Below are 26778 nucleotides of genomic sequence, written 5' to 3'. Positions count from 1 at the left end.
GCTTGTGTTCAGCTCTGCTGTGTCCTCCCCCAAACTCACACGAGTTTGGATCACTTACCCCTCATCTCTGAGCTCCTTCAGCCCTGGGGTGGTAGCTGCTTCCTGCAATTGCTACCTCTGTGGTACTTGGTTTTTAATTGCCCTTTTTTGTGACCTCATTAACACCTTTATACCTAGTTAACAATTCCTTATATTCAGTTCTCTCCATTCAAATCATTGGTGGGCTTCTGTCTCCTGATTGGACTCTGGCTGACTGAGACAGTGTGCCAGGAGGGGATTTTTTTGGCATTGCTTTGGTTGTGTTCTTGGAGTTGAACTCAGTGCTGACCTCCTTGCCTGTGGACAGTGGGATGATAGCATTGGTGGCAGGCAAAGACTTCACAGTTAATCAGACTATCACTCGTGGTCGACCGTGATGAAATGCCTATTGAAAGTGCCAGGGGACAAAGTGACTGTTTCCCCTGCTCATTATGGTGGTGATGATGACTACAAGCACCATGGTGTGGCATGAATTCTTGTGAGTGCTCCAGAGTGCTTATGGAGAGAAGATGATGAGCTCACGTGAATATTCAGTTGGGATTATGACCGAATTTGAGGAGTAATTAACATATCTTAGAAAGGGATGTATGAATGTCTCAAAAATGGATACAAGCATTACTGCAACTTTGCATCTTCTCCTTTGGGGGAGAAGATGAGATGTCTCCATTTATATGAAGGACAGTTTTATTTTGTTACATAGAAAGATAAAGTTGTTTTTGTTGTCTTGTGGAAGTTCAAATACGTGAAGACGTGTGCGTAGGGATGCTGAATAGCCAAAGGGAAGGAGGGTGCTATTCATTAAGCTGTTGTCTGTTAGCTCCAACCCACCCTTCCATACTCTGCCTTGTGATGCTGGGGCAGGGTGCCCGCCAATCACATCTCTGCTCCCTATAGGCCCTGTCAACATGTGGTACAAGGGACGCGCAAGATTGAAGGTAGCAGGAACTGGCTTCTTCCCTTGAACTTCCCAAACTTGTATCATCCAGCAACACTTCTTCACCACGGTCACAGCAGATCCTTCCGGTGGGGCTTGCTGAATCCAGTTTTGGGTTTTCCCAACATTGGGACACCAGCCTTACTGTGCTTCGCTCAGAAACTCCAACCACAGCTGAACAATACCCCTCCTCAGAGATCTCAGTTTCAGCTCTGCAAGGCCTCTCCACTAAGCTTGAGTTTTAAAAATTTAAATACCTTCCCTTTGTTCTCCCAGCCCAGATGGTGGTATTGCTTCCAGTAATTGCCGCCTCCAAGATATCTTACTGTTCTGTTCTTGACTTGTCGGCTAACCAGGCAATAACTTTATACCTAGGTGACAATCGTTGAGATTAAATTCTCTCTGCTCAAATAAATAGTGTGGTTTCTATCTCCTAATCAGACCCTTCCTGATACATATATAGTGTGTGACATCGTAGCACTGAAAAAAATATTTGTTGAACTAATGGCAATAACACTGAGTCTTACCCCCTCAGGCTTTGTTCTAAGTGCCCTACAGGCCTTTGCTCATTTCATCGTCAAAGTAATCTGAGCAGATAGGAACTGTTATCCCTAATAAAAGGAAAAATAAATACTGATATGTAGTGAGCATTAAATTGAATGCATTGCCAGGTAAAGCAGGGAAACTTGATCCAGTAGAGAAGTTAGGCCATGTGAGATTGCATCTTCAGATTAAGTGTTAGCAAACAACTCGGGATGCAGGAAAGGTTTCCTTTGGGGTAGGTAATGTACAAGGGCTGAACAGGCCCTGTGAAAACTGACTCTGTCCAATGGCAAGGGTGAGCTTCTAAGGGCAACAGTCCCGGTTTCAGCAGGAGGGGGAGTTTGTTGGTTTAAACAAGTCTTTAGCTTGTCAGCACAGGATTGTTCGGTTTGTAATGGATCTGAGCCCCAATTCCATTTGTGACTTTTTGGAACTTTATCGACCCCAAAAGTCATTAGGGTGAGTCCAAATAGTACAGTTGAGGCACAGATCACAAGTAGGAAAAGTTCATCACCAGGCTCTTCTTTTTGCTGATTCTGATTCGTTCTCCAAGAAGCAGTTGCTTTGAGCCCCGACCAATGCTTTCTTGCATTTTATTAGCAATATAGGCTCAGAGTCAGGCAGTAGGTAAGCCTATCTGTAGATACTCAAGATTCAGCATACATTTCCTTATCATCTCATTTTTACCATGAGGAACCTGAGCCACAGAGCAGTTAAGTAGCCCCCCTTGGTCCCACAGTGGGTCAGTGATAGAGCCAGACATTGGTAGGTACGGTAGGTGGCTTATTTTTCATGGGAATCGGTTTCCTGAGGCCATGTTTCCCTACAGGTGCTCATATGGGCCAAGCCTTCCTGGTCAGGCAGGTTGACTCAGAGTTGGTATATTTAATCACTTTGTTACACTGTTTCTAAGGGAAAGGGGTGAGAGAGAGAGAGAGAGAGAGAGAGAGAGAGAGACCAAGAATTTAGTATTGTTAAGAGCATGGACTACAGTGCTCAATAGATCTAGGCTAAAATCCAGATTTACCTTTTGCCACCTACAACTTCCATGAACTAATTAAGTTACTTAGCTATCCTAAAGGCTCGGTTTCCTCATCTGTAAAGTGGGAAAAACAATACATACATACCTAAAAGGGCACTCAGTTTAATCTATTTTATATCATTTTTTTAAAGCATACCATTTTGTGGTCCATGACTGCCCCCTAGAGGTAAGATTAAAATTTGCACTCTATAATTAAAGCAAAATACAATTCCAAAGAACCCCTTTCTTCCCAAACTGTTCAGCAAAAAAGCTGGTAGTTTCTGCAAATCAAATGGCCCAATAACCACTGGCCTGTAGTGTCTCTGATGTCTTTGAATTGCAAGTTCAGGCTTTTTCAAACGGAATCAGCAAGGCCTGGCTGAGCTGGGTACTGCGGTGCCCCGTAGCCCCAGAGAAGGGATTCGCATGAAAAGTAAGTTACCTGCTATAAAACAATAACAACAGCACATGAAACCCAGAGAGCTTTACAAATGAGGGTCCCCCACGTCAAAGAAAGAAATTGTCCCCTCTCTTATACAAATGACTTCAAATAACAACAGAAAGAAAGAGAGAGAGAGAGAGAGAAGAAAGCTGGCGAATTCATTTTATAAGGCTAAACTGAGTCTGCAATCTTTTAACTTAAATTCTTTGGGGTTTGGGAGTTCAGGAAGATAATGTAGTATATAAGTTGTGTATAACACCTCCAGCAAAGTCTGGACCAGTTCCGACAATCAAATATGTTAATATCTTTGCAGCATAGCATACTAAGTGGGATAAATAAAAACTATAAATAGGCTCCCCTCAAATCAGATCAGGTTTCGCTGTCAAATGAGCTCGCTGAAAAAGTACTCTCCCTAAAAAAAAACACCTGTTGTTAGTTCTCAGAACTTTTTGAACTTTAGAATTGCAGATAAAGACCGTGAGCCTATTTATGGATGCCAAACAAATCTGGGATGCTAGTATGAGAAAAGAAAATTTAGCCCAAACTTGTTAAAATATTTGCAAAACTCCTAAAGTAAAACACAGCAGTGTATAAAACAAACAAACATATAGCATGACCTCTCTCTCCCATTCTTTGCCCTCTACTTTCAAAATATATCCAGAATCCCACCCACCACTTTTCACCACCTCCACTGCTATTCCCCCCGGTCCACATCACCATCTCTCAACTGAATTTTTGTAATAGCTTGCTAACTGACCTCACTCTCTCCCCACAGAAGCCAGAATGGTTCCACTAAAGCACATCAGGTCTTGTCACTCCTCTGGGCAAACCTGGGGTGTCTTCCCATTGAATTCAGAATAAAAGTCAAAGTTCTTACAATCACCTGCAAAGCCTTACATGATCGGATCTCCCAGTGGTCTTTCTGGCCTCACCTCTCACTGCTCTCCCATGGCTCACTCCACTGGAGCCGCAATGGCCTTAAGGCTCCTTGAACTGGAGGGGAAGAAGGAAGACATGAGAGCAACCCCAGGCAAAACACCGCAGAGTCTCACTGTTCTTACCTGAAGTTCACCAGGTTTTCAGGAATAAACACTTCTCAATTTGTTACGTGGCTGAGGCGCAGGGGCTCAGGAGTAACTGTACCAGGTACTAGAGACAAAATCAAATATATATATATTTTTCACTATGCCACACCCACTTTAAAGGATACCTGGTCAGATTCTCCTTGAGAGTGACCTTGTTGGTCTGGAATCGTGCCAGGGACCCAAGGAGATACCATAATCAGATCTCAGAGCCTTATTTCTATGAGCATCTCCTTAGTTTGGCCTGAGGTTGGTGAAGTCAGTTACTGCTTGGCTGGGAACACAATAGGCACAGGCCTTGGTGTCAAAGTGGGACAAATACACCTGACTACAGTTACAGGGTGTGTTTTCCTGTTGGCTGCTGGGTTTGGGGGTTGTGGCCTCTGTCTGCAGAGGTGGGGGTGAGTGAAGCTTAACTAGGACCTCTGACAAGGACTGGCGGGTAACTCCTGATGGAGGAAGGAGAGAACTAGATGAGCAGAGGCAGAGGTGAGAGAAAAGGGCATGTGGTAAGGGCCAGAGTTAATATGGAGGTTGGGGTTGACTTGACACAGCCATGGCCCCTTGTCAGGGGCTCGAGGAGCCTTGTCATCAGCATTTATCAGTGTTTAAGCAGGGAGCTCTGGAGAATTTAGGTTTATTTTGAAGAAAGGTCACCCTAGGAAAAAAGCTGGAGGGTGGATTGAAGGGAAAAAGCCACCAACTCTTTCCTAGTCAACTGCATTAACCTGGTCTCCAGGATTCCACCCAATCCTTTCTCAACCCACAGCTCTATGAAAAATAGGTGGCCCCCATTATCTTCTACCACAAATGGCCATCTGTGATTTATGTATTGGTTTATTCCAAGAGTCGCAAACTTTTTTCCTAAAGAGTCAGGTGGTAGGTATTTCAGGTAGGTCTCCTGATCATGTAGTGTGAAAGCAGCCACAGACAATACTAAAAGAGATGAGCATGGCTGTGTTCCAATAAAACTTTATAAACACTGAAAATTGGATTTCATAAATTTTCACGTGTGACAAGATACTCTTGTTAAAAAAAATTCTCCCCATCTATTTAAAAATGTAAAAACCATCTGTAGCTGCCAGGTTGTCCAAGGGCACGCGGGTGGGGGTGGGGTGGCCCGTAGTTTACAGACGGTTTATTAGTCGCGGAGCCGGCGTTTTCGCCCCAGGCCGGTTTCCACAGCAGCGGGCACCTACCAGGTCCCCGCGCCGCAGCTCACTCACCGCGCCGCACCTCCCACCGCCGCCGACGCTGACTGACAGCCGGGGGCGGGGTCTGCGAGCGCCTAGACGCGGGGGCGGGGCCGGAGGGGCGGGGCCGAGGGAAGGGGGAGGGCTGACCACCGGCTTCCGGCGGGTGAGCGCGGGAGCAAGATGGCCACTACCAAGCGTGTGCTGTACGTGGGTAAGCAAGCGCGGACCTAGGCGGAATCGGGGCTGACCGACCCGGAGTGGGTCTCGACGGGGGGCAGGAACGCGTCTACGGTCGCGGAGGGTGGCGAGCCTTTGTATAGGCCGGATCGATGGCGGTATTGCTTTGCTTCGGGGAGTTAGCTCCAGACGTAGAGGTCTTTCCGGCTCCCTTCCAAGCCGGCTGAGCTTTAACGGGAACCCCTTCACCTGCTGGGCCGGGAGGATTGGTAGAGGAATATTATGAGGCTCCAGATCTTCGCGCTCTTTCATTTTACAGACCCTCACTGCAGCGATGGCTCTGCCCTGGCCCCTGCCCCTTTAAAGGAGGGAGTTCCCAGACTAACCCGGTAGAAGTGAGAATAACCCCCATAGCGAAGTTTGATGAGCGCTTTGTAGCCAAAGTGGGGGCAGTTGTGTTTACTGAAAGGGAGCAGCAAGAGCAAAAACCCGAAGGTGTGAAACAGCCTTACACATGGAGCAAAGGGGTCATCTTGCGGGAAACCCAGAGAATTGAGGAAGCAAAGGAAAGAGGGTGAAATGATTGGCAGGGCCCAGGTTATAAAGAGCCTTGTATACGCTGCTAGGGAGTTTGTACTTTATCCTGAGGACAGTGGGAAGTCTTTGAAGGAGTTTAAGCAAGTTTAAACTCTTTTAAACTGATGGGTTAAAATCTGCATGTTCCCAGGATCGCTCTAGTTGGCTGTGTGGAGGAGAGGGAGGCCAGTTTAAGAAGCTATTGCAGTAATGCTGGCGCTAAGATGAGGGTCTGCAAGAAGGGTGAAGAGGTGTGTTTCGTAATTATCGGGGAGGGAGCACATGAGAACGTGCTTATGTACCCAAAGGACTGGATGGAACAGCCCCTCTCCTTGGCTATCACATGCTAACTGGGCTGCAGGGACTTCTTAAGAGAATGGAGGACAGTGGTAGAAGGCACTTGGCATCTTTGCAGGTGGGTTGGCAGAGGAGGTGGACGACAAAGTTCTTCATGCCGCCTTTATCCCTTTTGGAGACATCACAGATATTCAGATTCCTCTGGATTATGAAACAGGTGAGTCTTTTTCATGTCATGTTCAGAATCCTAAGAGGAAAAGAATTTGAAAAAATTCTAAATATACATTGTAAATATGGTTGAAATGTAGGAAAGTTCAGGAGGGTGCCTCGTGAGGGCAGCAGGATAGTGATCTTGATGCAGAAGGAATGTTCTGAGGCTTGTGGTTATGTGCAACATAACTTTGCAGAGGGTCCCATCTGTTGAGTGTGAGATACCAAATTTTCAATAGCCCAGTAGGAAGATAGGTTTTGAGCTACATGGAGATCTGACTGTTGTTTCAAACTACCTGCTGGGCACCCCACTGCCCCTGCTCCTTTCTTGGCAGCTGTAATGTTAATCAGGGCAGCAGGGAAGCTCAGCCTCAACCAAGGGGCTTTGGCCTCTGCTCTCCTGGGGGATATTTCCTTCAATTGGTATCACAGGTACAGTGCAGTTTTTCTATTTTGCCTTTGTTGTCATTTTTTTTTAAGATTTATTTATTTATTTTAGAGCGCCGAGCACAGGAATGGGGGGGGAGGGTCAGAAGGAGAGAATCTCAAGCAGACTCCCTGCTGAGGGAGGAGCCCCACTCAGGGCCTGATCTCACTACCCATGAGATCATGACCTGAGCCAAAATCACGAGTTGGGCGATTAACCGACTGAGCCATCCAGGCGCCCCAGTTAGTTGTCATTTTTAAGATTGGAGTTTTAGGCCTAAATCTGTCATTGACCCTGCTTGATTATTAGCAAGGTCTTTAAACTCTCTGGGCCTGGGATCTTTATTTGTAAAAAAAACAATATGGACATACTTTAGAGATACTGCAGGTTTGGCTCCAGACCACCACAACCAAACCAATATCGCAATAAAACAAGTCAAATGAAATTTTTGGTTTCCTAGTGCAAATAGAAGTTAGGTAACTATATTGCACTCTATTAGGTGTGTAATAGCATTATGTCTAAAAAAAAAATAATGTACAACTTTAATTTAAAAATACTTTAGGGGCGGGGCACCTGGGTGGCTCAGTCGTTAAGCGTCTGCCTTCAGCTCAGGTCATGATCCCAGGGTCCTGGGATTGAGCCCCACATTGGGCTCCCTGCTTGGTGGGAAGCCTGCTTCTCCCTCTCCCACTCCCCCTGCTTGTGTTCCCTCTCTCGCTGTGTCTCTCTGTCAAATAAATAAATAAAATCTTTAAAAAAATAAAATAAAAAATAAAATACTTTAGGGGCGCCTGGGTGGCTCAGTTGGTTACGTGTCTGTCTTCAGCTCAGGTCATGATCCCAGGGTCCTGGGATTGAGCCCCGCATTGGGCTCCCTGCTCAGCGGGGAGTCTGCTTCTCCCTCTCCCTCTGCTGCTCCCCTGCTTATGCTCTCTTGCTCTGTCAAATAAATAAATAAAATCTTAAAAAAAAATACTATATTGCTGGGGCGCCTGGGTGGCTCAGTTGGTTAAGCATCTGCCTTTGTCCCAGGTCATGATCTCAGGGTCCTAGAATTGAGCCCCGAGTTGGGCTTCCGGCTCAGTAGGGAGTCTGCTTCTCCCTCTCCCTCTGCCCTACCCCCGCTTGTGCGTACACTCTCTCAAATAAATAAAATCTTAAAAAAAATGCTTTATTACTAAAAAATGCTAACCATCCTATGAGCTTTCAGCGAGTTGTAAACACTGATCACAGATCACCATAACAAATATAATAGTAATGAAAAAGTTTGAAATACTGTGAGAATTACCAAAATGTGACACAAAACATAAAGGGAGCAAATGCTGTTGGAAAACTGGTGCCATGAGAGTCGCTTGATGCAGGGTCCTTTCAGTTTGTAAAAAACTGTGAGATCCATGAGGTGCAGGAAAGCAAAGGGCAGTAAAAGGTACGCCCGTAAGGTTACGTTCGCTCTCTAAAGTTAGTTGGTTTCATTAAATGAACACTGTTGTGCTTGGCCTTTCTAGTTAGATCAGCATTTTTCTGAGGATAAAGAGTGAGCATCCTAATTCATGTTTTAGGATTCGTGCTTTATGCATAGCTGATGCTCAAAATGTGGGATCAGTAATTGAGAAGTTAAATAACTTGCCTCGTATGCAGAGGTTAAGGTTTTAATTTGGCTTTGGTAGAAGAACTGACTGCCTAAAAGATCAAAAGTATAGTTCATTATTTAGCTATGTTTTTCTAAAAGACAAAGTTCAATATTGCTTGAAATGTTTAAAAACTGGGAAGAATTGAAGAAGGAGATTGCTTCTTACAAAATAGTGGTTGGGTAGAATTTCTAGTGTCAGGATATGGCATGTGATTGACTTCACTTTCCTTGTGACCATGTTTCTTTTCATTGCCCCCCATGGTAATTACTTGTTTTTGTTTTCCCTTTTTTTCAGAAAAGCACCGAGGATTTGCTTTTGTTGAATTTGAGTTGGCAGAGGTGAGAAAATTCTGTGTGACCTGTGTTTAGTCTTTGGCTTATTTGAGTGTTGTTACTGGTTGCAAAGGCAGCTGGACTCCATTTGGTTAGGTTTCTAGGCCTCTTGCTGATGCTTCCATAGAGACAGGACGTGCTGCTTGATGGAAAACTTCCCTCAGTTAATCAAATTCTAGACTGTTAACAGCATAGACGTGCCCCTCTTGCTCTGCCGAGCTCCTGTAGCTCTGCTCGCTGAGGTTTCTTGCCTGGCAGCGCTGGTGAATATTTCTTATGCCTTCCTGGAGATGGCAGATTGCTGCACCACCAGCTCTGAACTCAGCCAGGAAGCGCTCTTTGTTAGAGACACATACAGCCTCGGCAAGAGGTATAGATGTGACTTTTTCCTCTTTTGTTTTGTTTTACTTTGTTTTTCTGTTGCTGGGTATATGTTTAGACACCACAAGAAGCTAAACTTGACCTTGTCTTTCCTCGGCAGGATGCCGCAGCAGCTATTGACAACATGGTATGGCTGAGACTCTTCATTCTTACCGAAGTTGCTTTTGGGTGGTACGGAGGGTCCTTGTGCATCTGTTGGTTTGCCGAACTGCCAAGTCACAAGGTTGCACGGGGAAGCAAAAGCTGTCAGCGTGTGAAAAGATTCACTGTGAATCGATCACTTTTAAGACTGGTCCTTACTCGAACGTCCTTCCCCGTTTAACAGTGATATACATTCAAACCCTTGTTATAGGCCAGTCTCTCACTGGCTGCCCCATGTCTAGGATAATAAATTGCAAACACTATGTAAATTGATTGCACAGTGAAATAGCATATTTTGCAGAAGAGGCAGAATATCCTGAAGCCTCAGAGCAATTACAAGTGAGGAGAAATTTCCAGTAAGGGTAGTGGCAGGGTATGCTACTGATGCCGATGATTTAAATATCCTGGAGAGGTCTTTGGGAGTAATGATGAAACGCTGGAGTATTTGTGTCCTCTTTGAGATCTTTGTGATTTTCACATCAGATAGGAAGTGCAATGATGTCATATCATACTATTGATAGAATTTTGTTGGAAAAAACACTGCACATTAACCAGCACCTGTTACATCTTTGCTCTACAAATTAGTACGTAAACCTGAAATTTATAATAAATTTACTTCCCTTATTTTTAGTTTCATCACAATAAAGTCCCATTCCTTTTTTTTTTTTCTTCACTTTTTACTGTGACGTTTTCTTCACTGCTCTAAATGGATTTATGTGAAGTGACCGTTCCTGGTACCAATTATCTTTGGAGGATAAAGTTCTTTATTCCTGTTCTGTTACCTGAACATCTTCCTCAGCCCCCAGAGATCATTTCTCACCATTTTAAAGCAGATCTTGACTTTTGAAGGTGAACTCAAGTACTTGGAAACTGCTTGTATCCTTGTAATCCCAGGGCACTCTGGACCTGGAGTCACTTTCAGGAGCACAGGTTTTTGCTAGTATGAAAGAAAGGAGGTGTGTGGTGGGGGGAGATTGCCTGCAACCCGTGGGCTGCTCTGCGGCGGGCACAGAGCTTGCTGTTAGGGGCTCACGGGTTAAGGGAGAACAAATCATGAGCGTGTCTCGGATGTATCAAAACCAAATGCAAAGCTGTCTGACTCTCTTAACCTGACAGAATTGAAGCAGCTGGGTGTTCAATCTTTACAGAATGAATCTGAGCTCTTTGGACGGACAATTCGTGTCAATTTGGCAAAACCAATGAGGATTAAGGAGGGCTCGTCCAGGCCAGGTGAGTGGGGGCAACCACAGGTTCCCTGTCAAGTCCTCCAGTGTGGCCTTAGTTGCTGCATTTTTATCCCAATTTACTTGGAAAAGGTGCTGATCGCCACTGTGGATGCAGAGTAGAGAATGATTCATGTTGGCAGAGGGCATGAGCCACCTTTGTAGGGAATGAAAAAGAGTTTGAGCTTCTCAGAGAAATTGTTTGCATTATGAGAGAAACCCTGCCTGCTCGCTTCTCTTTCCCAGTTTCCTCAGCATTGGTTCCTGAGATGCTCCCGTCCAGGGCTGGAACTGGGAAGGCAACACCTTCCGTCTTGGCGCAGTTTTTTTACTTAGCCTTGTAAGAGCTGGACATCAGGGCTGACATTCCCAGTGGAAACGTTATACTTGGGAGTTCCCTCAGCGAAGCTTCCGGCTCAGAGAGCCACGGAGTGTGTTCCACCTTGCTGACCAAAGCAGCTAGCGAGCAGTTGGCCGAGAAGCTTGCATTTCTTAGCATTTGTTCGATTCTTTTCCTTTCAGTGTGGTCAGATGATGACTGGCTGAAGAAGTTTTCTGGGAAGACTCTTGAAGAGAATAAAGAGGAAGAAGGGTCGGAGCCTCCCAAAGTAGAAACCCAGGAGGTGAGATCGAAGGCATGCGCTTCCCCTCGAGGGGCTGGCACTTTCCACAGGAGCCTTTTTTTTTTTTAATGTTATGTTTTTGTGGAAATTTGCAAGTACATATACAGAAGCAGAGAGAATGAAAACCAAAGTCTTAGTATTGTGGTAAAGGTGGTATTGAGTGAGTGAAAGAGAAGCTCTGGGTCTCTCTCTCACCTTTGTGCTCTGTATAATGAGCTGTTCCACTCTGCCCAGTCCTGCCCAGTCCCGGGTTGGGATTGCCTGAGGTGAGGAAGGCGAGTGGGTGCTCCTCTTCATCCCTCCTGCCCAGTCCCTCCTTCACTGGAGCGCTTTGCACAGGCTCACGGTCTCCCTGTCCCCGCCCCAATGCAGGGGAGGCGGGCCGGGGTGGTGGCACCTTCCCTTGGTCTGCACGCAGGTTCGAGGCTCTCCCTCGCCAGGAGCAGCCTGCTGGCAGCTCCTTCCTGACTCTGGGCATCCCTCTCTGGCTGGCTCCTTGGGCTTTCCCACCCCTCCCTGTGAGTGTTGTTCTCTGGATTTCTTTCTTGGCTCAGGGCATCCCTCTCCCTCTCCCCTTCTCCTCTTGGCTGAAACACTAGCAGTCATGGGTTTTTTGCAGCCTCTCCTGGCCTCTGTTCCTAGGGTCAGGCTGCGCACATTTCGGCCGCAAGTGTCACACGCAGCTTCGAGTTGCCCAGAATGGGTGCCCTCCTCTCTCTAATCTTGTTCTTTGTCTTGTTGATTTGCCACCATCCATCCGCACACACACTGACTCAAGCCAGAAATTTGGTTGCAAAGCAGAGCACACACATGGCCTTCACAGAGATGCCTTCTGTAAAACAGCCAGCACATCATCACGTGCTGCTGAGTTTTCCTCTCAAACCTTCCTGAGTCCCACTCCCCCGTTTGTCCCACTGCCCCCAGCAGCCTCTTCTCCTGCACATACTGGCCGAAGCTTCCTAACTAGTCTCTGGTGCACTGCTCTCTAGTCCTTCATCAGGCCAGCTAGAATGATCTGCTGAAGGCACAGACTGATGCCCTGACTCCTGCTGAGAACTTTTCAGTGGCTCCCATCACCCATCCCAAGGGATAAAGTTGGGGGGGTGCTCCCCAGCTCCTGTCCCCACACCTGGCTGTCTCACTTCCACCCTCTGGAAACCCAGTCTGTTTCCCTGTACGTCCTTGCTTTTGTGCAGGCTGCTCAAGTGTTTATTGCCTGTCCCTTTCTAGGCAGGGATTCTGTGAGGTTAGGGGCCTTGTATTCAGCATCTTATTAACTAAAAAGTGAGGTGGAGGAATGTGGTTAAGAGCATGGGCTCGGGGGTGGGGTGGGATGATTTAGGTTTGAATTCCAGCTTCACCCCTTACCGCCCTCTTGTTTGGACAAGTGAGTGCACTTCACTGTACCTCCATTGCCCCACTTATAAAATGCGGATAAATAGTGGTACGGCTTGATGCTCAGGACGGTTGTAAAGAGTTGATGAGCTACATATGTCAACGGGGAGAGCAGCCCCCTGCCCGTGGCAGGCGCTCTGTGCGTGGCTGCTGAGGCTGGTGGCAGATGACAGCCAGCGGGTCCTCCAGCGCGGGGCCTGCGCACACGTCGGCTAAACTGAACCCCAGACCAGTTGTGAACATTTGACTTTTCTCTTTGGAACACATGTGATGCCTGCAGATGTCTCCTCGGGGTAGAAAACAGGGCCCCCCCTTCCCCCACTGCCCTCTGAGCACGCCAGAGGGCTGCCCTCCTGGCTTCCCTTGTAGCCAGCCTGGGGGTGCGCAGGGCCCAGCGTAGAGGAGGACGTGCTGTCCGTCTGGCTGGCGTGAAGTGGCTTTGCGGGTGCGGAGAGGCGCGCACTGCGGGCCAGGGAGCTGGGGTTCTGGGACCACAGGCCAGGGTGCAGCGAGCTGGCGTCTGAGGGCAAGTGGGACGTGGTCCCGAGCCTGCAGGGGGGTGGGAACTGAGTTAGCTGGTGCTCGGGGTCCCGGCCCTGGGGCTCCGGCTGGCGGCACCTTGCTGCGGCCCGCTCGCTGCCCTTGGGTTCTTGGTGTGTATGCAGAATACCCGCTCTCCGACTTGCAGTCTCGTGCTCCCCAACCTGACATTTCTTCTGCGCCCAGGGAGAGCCCACGGCAAAAAAGGCCCGGTCGAATCCTCAGGTGTACATGGACATCAAGATTGGGAACAAGCCGGCCGGCCGCATCCGGATGTTGCTGCGTTCCGACGTTGTTCCCATGACAGCAGGTGAGCGGGCTGTGGGCCGGATGCCGGGGCTGCGGGGGCGGGGTGCGGGGGGGGGGGGGGGCGGGGGGGGGGGGGTGCCGGGGGCTGAGCGGTGGGCCTTCCCCAGTTCTCACTGCCTCCACTCCTGTGCTCGGGACAACCGCTGACCTGAGTGGATTTGAGGCATCTCAGATCCTGGCATCTAGTAACAGATTGAGTCCGACCAGGCACTTTTGAAGCTTTATAGGTGCTGCTTTGCTATTTTTTAATAATAAGAGGGTGTTTGTTTTTTTTTTTAATGTAAGTAAACATGTATTCGTGGTTAAACAAACAAAACCCAAAAAAACTGTACACACATATTCGAACAATACTGAAGGCAGTAAGTAGAAAACATCCATGTTCCCGCCTCCACGTCCAGTTTTACTCTCCAGAAGTAACTGCTGTTAACTAACAGTTTCTTGAGTCTCTCTAGTGTAAATATTGACTTCTCATTCTTTTCTTTTTTTTAATCTAAATTTTATTATGTAGACATACAGTTTACAAAGTTAATTTCACAAAGCTTGTTTGGAAAAACAGCACCCCCTGGCCCCCGGTACTGGCCCCTGGCCTTGGCGCCCTGCGGCGCTCCTCGGAGGCAGCCAGTTCAACTCTCAGCTGGTTCTTTCGGTTTTTATCTCCCTTTTGGTAGATAAGAGATTTATGTTGTTATTTCCTGGTTTTTTTGTTTTAGACATCTGTTGGCTTCCCACTTTAGGAGATAAGGAATCAGCTTTTTAAATCCCTTTTGCTGCCCCTTCATCTTACTCATAGAGTTACCATAAGTTTGCTTAGGCCATAGGTTATTCTGACTACGTAAGCATCATACTAGGATAACCTCCTTTCACGCACAGCATTTTGCTTTCCTGGGATTCGTAATTGTCTTGTTTTCACACAAGCTTAGTCTTCTGTGCATTTATTCCTGATGCTCCCCCTAATTCTGCTGCCTGTGTAAATCTCTCCTCATGTTCACACACCCCAGCTATTCTGTCAGTTTCCCTCTCCTGTAGAAGTTCCTCTTTGGAGCCTCTGACTCTCCAGCCTGGACCACGGCTTTCCAGGCCCACTGCACAGCGAGTGTCGTAGGGTCTCTTGTGTTCGCCTCTTAGGTCGGACTCTCTGTTGTCTTCTTTTTTGGTACATTCCCTCATTTTAGTAGAAGACATCCTTCTGTAGCTTCTACAGCAAAGAACTTGGGAAGTAAGTTTTTTGAGAGTGAAGACTAAATATATGTACCTTCCCGCTTGATGGATAGTTAGGTATAGAATTCTAGAGAAGTCTAATGTCTTGATCCTTTATATAAAACTTCTTTTCTGTCTAGTCCTGAGCTGTCCAGTATAGTAGCCACTCACCATATGTGACTATTGAAATTTAAATTAAATAAAATTAAAGTTCATTTACTCGGTTACACTAGCCAGATGTTTAAGAGCTATTCCCAGCCCTCCCTAGATAGAGGCTTGCAGGGTATCTGTCCTGTGTCCTGAAACCATATGCCTTTGGATAGACCTTACATGGATCTGGATATTCAGTGGGCCTCGCTGTATTCATTTTCTCTTGCTGTTGTCACAGATTACCACAAACTTAGTGGCTTATGACAACACAAATTTATTATCTCCCATTCTGTGGGCCAGAAGTCCTATAGGCTACAATGAGGATGGTGGCCGGGTCACTGCCTTCCCTGCTGGAAGCTCTAGGGGAGGATGTTTCCAGGGATACTCACGTTGTCGGCAGAATTCAGCTCCCTGTATCTGTAGGACTGAGGTACCCCATTTCCCTGCTGCTGTCAGCTGAGGGCTATTCCCAGCTTCTGGAGGCTCGCAGCCCCCTTTTTCCTCCACCTTCAGAGCCAACAGTGGTGGATCCAGTCCCTCCCACATTTTGAATCTCTCTTTCTAACCTTAGCTGGGAAAAATTCTGTCACAGGCTCATGATTATATTAGGCCCATCTGGATAATTGGGGCTGCTTTCCCCATCTCGAGGTCAATCCATAACCCTAATCACATCTGCAATGGCAAGGACGTCTTTAGGGGGCCATTCCTCTGTGTACCACACCCACAGGACAGTGTTTTATCCTCTGGTTGGGAAAATTTCTTTCAATTATTTCTTCACTTTTGTCCCCTCTGATTTCTCTCTTCTTTCTGGAACCTTCCTAAGTGTTCTTTTTCTATAACACTCTGTGCTTATTTCCCAGAGGTAATGTCATTTCATCTTTCCGGGGACATTACTAAAGTTTTTTCTTCCTATAGTTTATGTCTCAAATCACTTTTTCCTGAGTTAATTATGTTTTGCTTTGTGTTTGGTCTGTTTGTTTTGTTTGTTTTTTTTTTTTAAAGATTTTATTTATTTATTTGAGAGAGAGAATGAGAGATAGAGAGCATGAGAGGGAGGAGGGTCAGAGGGAGAAGCAGACTCCCTGCCGAGCAGAGAGCCCGATGCGGGACTCGATCCCGGGACTCCAGGATCATGACCTGAGCCGAAGGCAGTCGCTTAACCAACTGAGCCACCCAGGCGCCCTGGTCTGTTTGTTTTGGTCTTTGCTTTTCACATTAGATGCCTTCCTCACCTAAGCCATGGTAAGGCTTGCTGGCTGTGGCTTCCACGGTGGGGTGATTCAGTTGGGGTCTTTCTCTGTCAGACCCCAGATGTCCGTTTCCCTGACTTCCCTTCTCTTGGACAGCTTGGAGTCCCCCGAGAAGAGTCTAGCCTCCTGCTGGAGGCTCTGCATCCAGTTATTAGCCATCGTGGCGGCGGCGGGAGACGGGGGCAGTATATAAACTTTCACTTAATCTCTGTTTGTCATTACGGTACCTCAGCCCCCAGCTATGTCTAGTATATCCCAGTCCAGAGACCTCTGCTTTAACCTACCAGAGAGCAGACCTCCAGCCGGCTGCCCGTGGGGGTCAGGGGAGGATCTGGGGGTTGGCTATTTTCTTAAATAGGCTTTCAACCAACTTTACTGTTTTTAGAACTACCTTCACCCTTGTACCTGAGCTTTTGGCATTTCTGCAACATAAAGTGAGTTGCTTCTCAGCTCTACCAGCTTAAGATTCAGCTTTCTTTTCTTTTTTTTGTCTTAAATGTTTCAAGTTTTTATTTAAATTTTAGTTAGTTAACATAGAGTATAATAGTAGTTTTGGGAGTAGAATTTAGTGATTCATCACTTACGGTTTGCTTCCCTTTTTTTTTTTTTTTTTTCTTTCCCCTTTGCTCATCTGTTTTGTTTTTTAAATTCCACGTATGAGTGAAATCATGTGATATTTGTCTTTCTCTGACTGACTTATTCCGCTTAGCATAATACCCTCTAGTTCCATCCACATCATTGCAAATGCAAGATTTCATTCCTTTCTATGAATGAGTGATATTCCATTGTATATATATATACCACATCTTCTTTATCCATGCATCAGTTGGACATCTGGGCTCCTTCCATAATTTGGCTATTGTTGATGATGCTGCTGTAAGCATCGGGGTGTAGCTGCCGAGATTCAGCTTTCTCAAGTCTGCTACATGGCGTATGATTCGTCTGTTTTCTAGCTTTCAAACTTTTATGTTGCTGTTGTGTCCCCTCTCTTTTGCTCTCTTTTTTTTGGCCTTTTTAACCTTTTTTTTTTTTTTTTTAAGATTTTATTTATTTATTTGACAGCACAAGCAGGCAGAGAGGCAGGCAGAGGGAGAGGGAGAAGCGGGCTCCCCGCTGAGCAGGGAGCCCGATGCGGGGCTCGATCCCAGGACCCTGGGATCATGACCTGAGCCGAAAGCAGATGCTTAACGACTGAGCCACCCAGGCGCCCCACTTTTTAACCATTTTTAAATGTATAGTTCAGTGGTATTGATTGCATTCACAATGCTGTACAACCATCACTGCTGTCTTCAAAATGTGTTCACCCCATACCGAACTGCGGACCCCATTAACCCACTCCTCATTGTCTCCCTCCCACCCCTGGTGGCCTCTGATCTACTCCCCATCTCTGGATTTGCCTGTTCTAGACATGTCCTAGAAATAGAATCATACAATATTTGGCCTTTCCTTTGTAACTGGCTTTTTTTACTTAGCATGTTTCAAGGTTCATCCGTGTTATAGTATGTGTTGGGATTCCATCCCTTTTTTTTTTTTTAAAGATTTTATTTATTCATTTGAGAGAGAGAGAATGAGAGAGAGAGCATGAGATGGGGGAGGGTCAGAGGGAGAAGGAGACTCCCCGCTGAGCAGGGAGCCCGATGCGGGACTCGATCCCGGGACTCCAGGATCATGACCCGAGCCGAAGGCAGTCGCTTAACCAACTGAGCCACCCAGGCGCCCTCCATCCCTTTTTTATGGCTGAATAATATCCCATCGTCTGGATATGTGACATGTTGTTCGTTCATTTGTTGATGGATACGAGCATTGTTTCCACTTTCTGGCTATTGTGAATAATGCTGCCGTGGACATTTGTGTACAAATATGTGTTTTAACGCCTTTTGTCAGCTCTTTTGTGTACATACCTAGGGGTGGAAATGTACTGACCTGGCAATTCTGTGTTTACCTTTTTGAGAGATTGCCAAACTCTTTTCTACAGTGGCTGCACATTACATTCCCACCTCCAGTGTATGAGGGTCTCAGTTTCTTCATATTCCTGCCAACACTCATTATTTTCTGTTGATGATGGCCATCCTAGTGGGTATGAAGCGGTATCTAATTGTGGTTTTGATTTGCATTTCCCTAATGACCAATGGTGTTGAACATCATTTCGTGTGCTTATGGGTCATTTGTGGATCTTTGGAGAAATGTCTGTTCAAATCTTTACCTATTTATCAACTGGGTTGTTCGTCTTTCTGTTACCGAGTTGTAGGAGTTCATTAAATATTCTGGATATTGAACTCTCACCAGATAAGATTGGCAAATACTTTCTCCTGTTCTGTGGGTTACCTTGTCTGTTGAGTGTCCTCTGATGCCCAAAGGTTTTTAGTTTTGATGAGGTTATTTATTTTTTCTTTTTTGTTATCTGTGCTTTGGGTGTCATATTTAAGAAACTGTTACCAAATCCAGAGTCACGAAGATTTGCCCCTGTGTTTTCTTCTAAGATCCTGTTTGGTTTTTCTTTAAAAAAAAAAAAAAATCAGTTGCCCTCCATTTAGAGTGGAGCAGAGCTGGAATGCAGGTGTTCAGTTTTCCTTCTTAACCAGAGTCCCTCTAGTCCTTCACAGTGTGAAGATCACAAAGGTTTGGAATACATGGCATATTTTTCATTGAAAATACAAACACTAAACAAAGACAGTTTATCAGATTCTAGCTACAGAGGTTTTGGGTTTTTTTGTTTTTTGGGGGGGGAGGGGTTGTTTTTGTTTTGTTGTTTGCTCAAAGACTTCTGTGTTATTAGAGTACATGGGCTAGGAGTGACGGGAGGGGGTAGCTCGTGGGCAACCACTGTCCTGACCAGGATCGGATGCCCATCCCGATGGCCACCAATCTGCCAGAGGTGCTGCCACACTGCACGGCCTCACGGTTTTCCCGATGCGGCCCACCAGCTCCCAGCCCTGCATCCCGATCCCGGCCCGCACGCCCACTGCACGGCCCATCCCAGAGCCCGTCTTCACATTGTCGAAGCAGCTCGGTCGGGCCTGTCCGTGGGGCTCCACGGCCCCTGGCATCTCGCTCGCGGCTTCGGTGGCTCCCTTCCACATCTCCCGTGGCACGCGAGGCAGAGCATACCCACGGCCCGAGGAACGGCTCTGTTTTGTTTTCTGACCTCCGCACCTTTTCCTTTCTCCATGCCAGAGAATTTCCGATGCCTGTGCACCCACGAGAAGGGCTTCGGCTTTAAGGGAAGTAGCTTCCACCGCATCATCCCCCAGTTCATGTGCCAGGGCGGCGATTTCACGAACCACAACGGCACAGGGGGCAAGTCCATCTACGGGAAGAAGTTCGACGATGAGAACTTTATCCTCAAACACACGGGACCAGGTGGGAGCCGATGGGGCGCGGTGGCGGGTACGGGGGGGCGGGGCTCGGGTCTGCAGGAGAGCCAGCCGGTGACCCAGCGGCCACGCGGCCTGGCCGGAGTCGGGGAAGCGGCTTCCATCCACTCCCCCCACCACCCCCGCACACCCCCTGGGGTCTAGCTTGGGTTCTGGGGCCTGCCTTGGTGAGCTGAGTCCCTCAGCCCCGCTGCCCCGTCCTGTCAGACGTACCCCTCTGTGAGTGGTCGGTCCCCCCGCAACTAGAGAAAGCTCTGTGCTGAGTGGTCATCTTGAAATTTAGGACTACACTTCTTCAGGGGCCTGGCAGCGTTACTAGAGCCCCTCAGTTAATCGTGCTCTGTCCCCGTCCGAGACGATGGTTGCTCGCTCCCTCCCTCCCGAAGCCTCCACATCGCCCTCCAAGCTGATGGCGTGGCCCCCTGGGTCCCCCGCCACGTGCCCGCTCTGCCTTCCCTCCGAGGACGGGCAGGAGCTGTCTCCCTGCGGCCGGCCCCTATGCTCGTGGCCCGGACCCCATCCCCTCTCTCCCACCTAGGAGCGTGGCTTCTGTAGCTGTCCCCCTGCTGCCTCGTGGCTGCGTCCGCTGCTAGATCAGCCCAGTGGCGTAAAACTGTGCGGTATCGATCTTTAAAAAAAAAAAAATCATCCTTTGACTTGTGTGAGCTGTCATCCATGCCTCTCACCCCCTGGTAAGGAAAAGTCGTGTAGACTGCCCTGCCTTCTGTTCTGTCTGTCCCCCTTCCGCCAGACCTCGAGCCCCAGCCTGGCACTGAAGCCACTCCTGTCGCAGGTGCCAACAGCATCCATCTTGCCAGTGGCCAGTGCTCGGCCCGCATCCTGGGCCGGCTTCCGGCAGCATCTCCCTGGCTCCGTCTCCTGCGCAGACGTCCCTCTGGGGGCCGGGAGCCGGCGGGAGGGGCTGACATGCTCCTTCTTTCCCCCAGGCCTGCTCTCCATGGCCAACTCCGGCCCAAACACCAACGGCTCCCAGTTCTTCCTGACGTGTGACAAGACGGACTGGCTGGACGGCAAGCACGTGGTGTTTGGGGAGGTCACGGAAGGCCTGGATGTCCTGCGGCAGATTGAGGTGGGCGGCTGCCCGGGCCCTGGGTGCGCAGCCCCGTGGGAGAGCTGGACGGGGGCCGCGGCGGCTCCCGGGGAGGGCTGCTTCTGCTCAGGCGGGGGCGGGCACCTGGGGAGGGTGTCCCCGAGCCGCTCCTTACTTCCCACCCTCTTCCTCCTCTGTCCCCACAAAGGCCCAGGGCAGCAAGGACGGGAAGCCAAAGCAGAAGGTGATCATCTCCGACTGCGGGGAGTACGTGTGAGTCCACACACGCTATCTCCGCACCGCCCCTGCCTATCCAGGAGCCGTCAGCCTGGGAACCAGCACGTGAGGGCGTCTGTCCCCTTTGTGGCAAGCAGGGGTGTGTGTCGTGGCCCTTCTTGGGGGTCAGCTTGGAGCAGCTCTTCTGCAGACTCGGCCCGGGCTCCCTCTGGCTCTCTCCCAGGTGTGGCCGTGGGCCCGGGAGCTCGCAGGGGTCCCCACTGTGGACGGGCTGTGCGTGGCCTTTTCCAGGCCTTTGCTGCCACGGCTTCTCCTGGGCCCACCAGCGGGGCTCCTGGACATCGCTTCTGGTAAAATAAACCCGAGTTCTTGTACTGCGAGTCCAGCTAGTTCCTAGGAGTTGTCCGAGATTGCATCTCTGCTGAATTAGGCTGGCAGAGGGATAGGGCATAGCTTTTCTTTCCTCCCTTGGGTGGATTCCCTGAGGTGCCAGGTGGTGTATCTTCAAGCCAGGTACCCTTGTCAGACCACGGTCAGGACAGTGGAAATCAAAAATATCAAAGAAGTCCGTCTTCTGCCGCCTTCCACTCCGGAACTCCTGCCGGCTAGTCTTTGAGGCAGCGGGGGTATTTTATCACTCGCAACGATTAGTTTGTTTGTTTCTTCATATTTGTTCTACAGAATTTTTTTTAAGGAAGTTCTAAGACCAGTGTGGGGCTCGAACTCCTGACCCTGAGATCAAGAGTCGCATGCTCTGCTGACTGAGCCAGCCAGGCGCCCCCAGTCTACAGGATCTGTAAATGCTGTTTTATACCTCAGAGCGCCTCTCTGTGCCGGGTACTGGGCTTACTTGTCCGGAGGCAGGAGGCCACCCGGCCCTGCGGGCCTAATCCAACCTGCTGCTTTTCTGTGAGTAAAAAGTTATTGGAAGACAGCCACATCCATCCATTTACATATTCTCTGTGGCTGCTTCTGCGGGGACAGATACTGTGTGGTCCCTATGTTAGGGCTCTCCAGAGAAACAGAACCAGTAGGCTGGGTGTAGATATGTATATAGAGGGAGATTTATTTTAAGGACTTGGCTCCGTGATTGTGGGGCCTAGCAAGTCGGAATTCTGTAGGGCCGGCAGGCTGGAGACCCAGGGAAGAGTTGATGGTGCAGTTCGGGTCCGAAGGCTGTCTGGAGGCAGAATTCCTCCTCCCTCGTGCAGTCTCAGTCTTCTCTGTCTTAACAGCCTTCCACTGATTGGATGAGGCCCACCCACATTGTTCAGGATAATCTGCGCTACTTCCAGTCTGCTGCTTTAGACATTAATCACATCTGAAAAGTACCTTCGCAGCAACATCTAGACTGGTGTTTGACCAAAAACTGGCTATCGTGGCCTAGCCAAGTTGACACAAAATGAACCAACACAGCCTCAGAGCCTAAAATATTGACTGCTTGAACCTTTGTAGGACGAGTTTGCTGATGGCTGAAACACATGGTCGCACCCCGTGCTGAGCTTGGTCCTTGTAATGCAGCCACTGCTCAAGTCAGGCTGGCTCCTCTCTCCATTCCCTCTGCACATACTGCTCAGCCAGGTGGTTTTCAAGAATCCCTCACGTGCTGAAGGCCCCGAGCAGGGACTGAGCCCCATGGCCACTAGACATCTCTCTGTGGTTGCGTTACCAGGACCATTCAGAACCCACCGGGCTGGGCTTTTCATCCTGAGATCTGGACAAGCCAGATGCAGGAGGGGCCTGATGCCTCCTGGCCCTGGTGACCCCGGGAGCACTCCTGTGACGGATGATGGCATTCTGGCCCTACCTCTGGCTTCTGGGTACCCAGCGGACTCCCAGCCCTTGGCTGAGCTCCTGCTCAGGGTTTCTGTCTCCTTGAGGCTAGAATGTACCACATGGTTACCCTTGACCCTGTGGAGCTCCCAAAGGAGACCTTCCCTCAAAGCACAGGCTCCCACTCTGAGGGCAGACTCTGGCCATCACAGGTCAGTCACCAGGAAAGGAGGCGTTTAAAGGGTGTAGCATGGCCACCTCCCAAGAGGGACCTGACTTCTGTGACAATGACCTTGTTACTTTCTGTTCTTCCCTGGTAGCACCCCCTGGGCTCACTGCCCCTCCCGGTGCTCTCCGGAGTGGCCAGGGGTGTTACCACCGTATCCACAGCAGAACCCTATACAGAGGGAAACCACGGCCCGGGTGACATGCCGCAGAGTCGCCCAGAATATGGCAGAGCTGGGATAGGAAGCTCGGCCTGCCTCCCCCTAGTTTAATGGGGTCCTGGGAGGTTTACTGGGCTCTAGCCTCACTCTAAGGCAGGGGGCCCAAGGCCCTGGGGGAAGACACGGTCATGGTCCCTGTAATTAGCCTGGACCCTTTGGGGAGACCCAAGGAAGCCAGGCTCTCCTCTGCCAGGCAGGAGGGGCCCAGAGCCCGGGAGCAGCGGCCCGGCTGCCTGTTCAGCTATCACAGCACCAGACCTCTGGTGCGTGCCAAGACGGCACTGTCGGAAGTGGACCGGCGTGTGCCACGCGGCCTTTGCTGTGGCCCGAGGACAGAGTGCCTGCCTCGGTCCGCCTGGCTCACATCCAAGGTGGCCTCCTGGTCCATGTGCGTGTTGCTCCGTTACGGCAAACAGGGCTGGTTTTGCCGGTGCGCGGACTCCTTCAGCCTGTGGCCCTGAGGTCAGGCCTGCGGCTGCTGGAGCCCCCTGTCGGGTTCAGGCGCTGCGAGCTCTAGGCCCCAGTCACAACAGCCTGCAGCAGCCCTCCCAGGAAGGCATTAGGGACCTACTTTTTAGTTGTGAACACTGAGTCTCACAGGCTTCAGGGGTTAAAAATCTAGAAAGCCATGTTTTCAAAAAATATTTATTAACAGGAAAATTTTTACTGCATAACGAAGTGGGAAAAGCATATTTCAAAGCAATTTATATAAGTATGATCCTAATTTTGTAAAAATATCTATGATATGTAAACATCTGTATGTGTATATCCTAAGATAAAGGCCTAGAAATAAATTCACCAAAATATTAAGTGTGTTTATCTGACTCATACAACTATGGCGATTTCAGTTGTATTTTTCCAGTTTTTCCTCCAAAACTGCATTATTTTTGTAATAAATGAAAAACCCATTTTTTAAAAGGGTGGGTTAAGCTTTGTACCTTCAGCAGGCTAGTGGGATCCCTTTGCCTCTGGGAACACAGGGAAGGCTTCACAGCCCTGGCCATAACCAGGCACTTTCCTTAGGCCTTGAAAGCAGGTGAGAATACAACGTTCTCCCTCCATGGATTGCAGGGTGTAGATTTTTCAGGAAAAAGCTCAGCTCTGAAATAAATACTCCCATCACCTACAGAACACTTCCTGGGAGGAGGTTTAGTGGACAAGCACGGAAGGGACTAAGCAGATCAGCAAATTCTTTTGTAATAACGCCAACAGGTACCTGTTGCTAAGTGTTTATTTGGCAGACATTGTCCTACATGTGAATATCCATATCTGATCTTTATAATAGCTTGGAAGGAAAGAACCAATATCCTGCCCCACAGAAGAAAAACCAAGGTTCAAACCCATTTGACTTCAAAATCCCTCTTGCTATGCTGCTTTCCTATTTCTTAGGGATTTTTCCAGAACAGGTCACTTTCCCACCTTAGAAAACCGTGAACACTAATGTGCTGCTTGGCCTCGAGGCCAGCCTTGCACTGCCCAAACCAAGGCTGACTGCCGTGCATTTGTCCTCAGCCCTTTCCCACATGCCCTCCCTTCCTGGCAAGTCACTGACTCGTGGTCGCTGTCGGGTCTGACCAGCCGCCCGTATTTATCCTTCCGGTCCCGTGCAACCAGATAAACAAGCCATGCCCTGAGCGAGAGAAAGGGAAACGGTGGCATCTGGGCTGCTCCTTGCAGCTGCCGTGCTTGGCTCAGCAAACTGGTAACTGGGAATACAACGCACGCAGCAAGTGCGTGCAATTATCATGCAATAAATGGGATAAAATGCATGGGCCTTCTATCCATTCACAATTGTTTCACTGCTCAGGCCTTTTTCTACGCGATCTCATTCAGTGACTGCGTGGATGGCAAAGGTTGCTGAAGTGTGACCCAGGTAGGCAGGCAAAGGCTTATTTTTCAGGTGTCAGGCATGCAAAAGGAAGGTTACGGCCTTCCGGCCTCCGTGCCGTGCTCAGCCTGACAGGTGAGGTGCGCTCCCAGTCCATAAGCCTTGGGAGTGATTTGACAGACATTCCTGGTGCACCCTAATTGTGCCAGGCTGTTGGCTGGGCACCAAAGGTCCCAGGTGAAGTTAAAAACTGTTAAAATAACTGGCTAATGTTAAATTTATATTTGCCCAAAAGACAGTCCTCAATGTTAGGAAGACAGAAGTGTCAAAGGACTAGAATGGCAAACAGGTTCCCTGTTACATACCAACTCTGACCTGTCACTGCCACCTGAACCGAGTTTGGGGTGCCGAGGCTGGATCTGGGCACAGTGTGAAAAAGGGCTCGCAGAAAGATTCCTGGCAGGAGGCCCTTTGGAGACCCGAAAAGCTCATTGCCTTCAGGTACGGATGGAAAATGAGGCCCAGACGGGGAAGCCATCTACAAATCCGGTCTCCTAACATCTATGCCAGAGTTCAGATCCCTGCACTGATGGGGAACTCTCCACCTTGCAGACAGTCTGCGCGCACCCTCCGTGTACCCGGGGAGGGTCTCTCCCTCCGCGCTCGCTCCAGAGTCCCTTCCCGGTCCCTGCGGAGGCGCCGCTGTCCTGCAGCAGGGCCCCAGCGTCCACACCCGCTGGCCCACCTGCTGTCCCGGGGCCCCTCCTCGGGGTGCCGAGTGACTGCTGAGAGGCGCATCCTGGGGCACATGGGGGGGCGGGCCCCCAAGCTGCTTTGAATGACACAGTATTTCAGGGTTCGGGCAACGGGACTCTGTCTGCCCCAGCAGGTAACTTACGGGCTTAGCGAGTCAGGAATCAAACGTTCCAGCAGCCTGTGGCGGTTTCCAGGACCCTCCCCGCCCCGGGCCGGCCTGATTACCGCCTGTCACTTCCCTGGGACAGGGACCGTGTCTCGGGCTCACAGGTCTCGCTCCCAGGCACACAGGGCGATGCAGATTATGACAGCCTGTTTCTGACAACTTCTGGACACGAGCGGGTGCTGGGAGGCCCTAGGCCCGGCCACAGGCTGCCTGGGGTCACAGAGGCACCGTATGGGTGAAGTGGATTGCTCCTTAGCATGGCAGAAGATGGCAAACAGTTTTCACTTCACGTGTCAGCTCTGATCTCTTGGCTGTGGCGGCGTGGGGTTCTAATACAGATCATTTTGAAATTCTATACAGATTTGGAAGGAAAAAATATCAAGATGGATGATTAATGTTTGCCATGCCAAAGGGAAAGGGAAATGTCATCTGTGCTGAGCACTGTCATCCTGGGCCACCCAATGTATCCACCGTGCTAGGCTCAATAAAAAGATAACTTTTCCATGGAGCTGAGCTCCTCATGGTTCGACGTGGTGACAGGCGAGTGAAGCCTTCCAAATTTTTTGTTTCTACAAAGGCCAAATGTCCATGCCCTGCACCTCTCCCCCAGACAGCAGAGGCAGATCAAGGCAGGAAGATGGGGGGAAGATGGAGGGGGACAGCTGCATTGGCCTTGGCCCTACATCATGTTGTTCATTCAGCTCGTTCTTGAGTTGACCCACATGCCTACCAGCAGGTTGATAATTCAGATCCACGACCACACAACAACGAGGGCGAGTTCACATTCTAACAGAAGTACCCAGAAAATGCCCGGGAGGGGCAGGCAACCGAAGGTGGACCAGACCCTGTGTACACATATCCACGCCCTGGAATGGACAGCAAAGAGCCCGAGGGAGCCATTTTGGGCTCTAGGTGCCTCTCAGTTCAGTCCATATTACCCCAAGCCTGGGCCAGCAATGGACATAGATAGATCCTCAGACAGGACTTTTGTTCCAAACCCAAAATGTTGGTCAGCACATGCTTCTGGAGGA

The 26778-nt window shown here is 49.2% G+C and overlaps 1 protein-coding gene and 1 pseudogene across 1 annotated transcript; one reads left to right on the top strand and one right to left on the bottom strand.

The window, feature by feature from the left end:
- Positions 1–5392: 5392 nt before the first annotated feature.
- PPIE (peptidylprolyl isomerase E) lies at positions 5393–25624 on the top strand. The gene is made up of 10 exons (XM_032432179.1): positions 5393–5468; positions 6426–6524; positions 8870–8913; positions 9389–9415; positions 10578–10659; positions 11175–11275; positions 13397–13520; positions 19291–19476; positions 20438–20580; positions 20750–25624. Exons 1-10 carry the CDS (start codon positions 5438–5440, stop codon positions 20816–20818), a joined length of 906 nt encoding a protein of 301 aa, XP_032288070.1. The 5' UTR covers positions 5393–5437; the 3' UTR covers positions 20819–25624.
- LOC116641434 lies at positions 18889–19282 on the bottom strand (annotated as a pseudogene).
- Positions 25625–26778: the final 1154 nt, after the last annotated feature.

The sequence above is a fragment of the Phoca vitulina genome, unplaced genomic scaffold (genome assembly GCF_004348235.1).
Source record: "Phoca vitulina isolate PV1807 unplaced genomic scaffold, GSC_HSeal_1.0 scaffold2, whole genome shotgun sequence".
NCBI lineage: Eukaryota > Metazoa > Chordata > Mammalia > Carnivora > Phocidae > Phoca > Phoca vitulina.
This window is presented reverse-complemented; position numbering and strand designations above follow the sequence as displayed.

What these genes read in the sequence shown, in the direction of transcription:
- PPIE (XM_032432179.1), top strand. Translation starts at nt 5,438, where the DNA reads ATGGCCACTACCAAGCGTGTGCTGTACGTGG. An exon ending in CAGCAGCTATTGACAACATG is followed by an intron (nt 9,416 to 10,577) that starts GTATGGCTGAGA and finishes CAATCTTTACAG; the next exon opens with AATGAATCTGAGCTCTTTGG. An exon ending in ATGTCCTGCGGCAGATTGAG is followed by an intron (nt 20,581 to 20,749) that starts GTGGGCGGCTGC and finishes GTCCCCACAAAG; the next exon opens with GCCCAGGGCAGCAAGGACGG.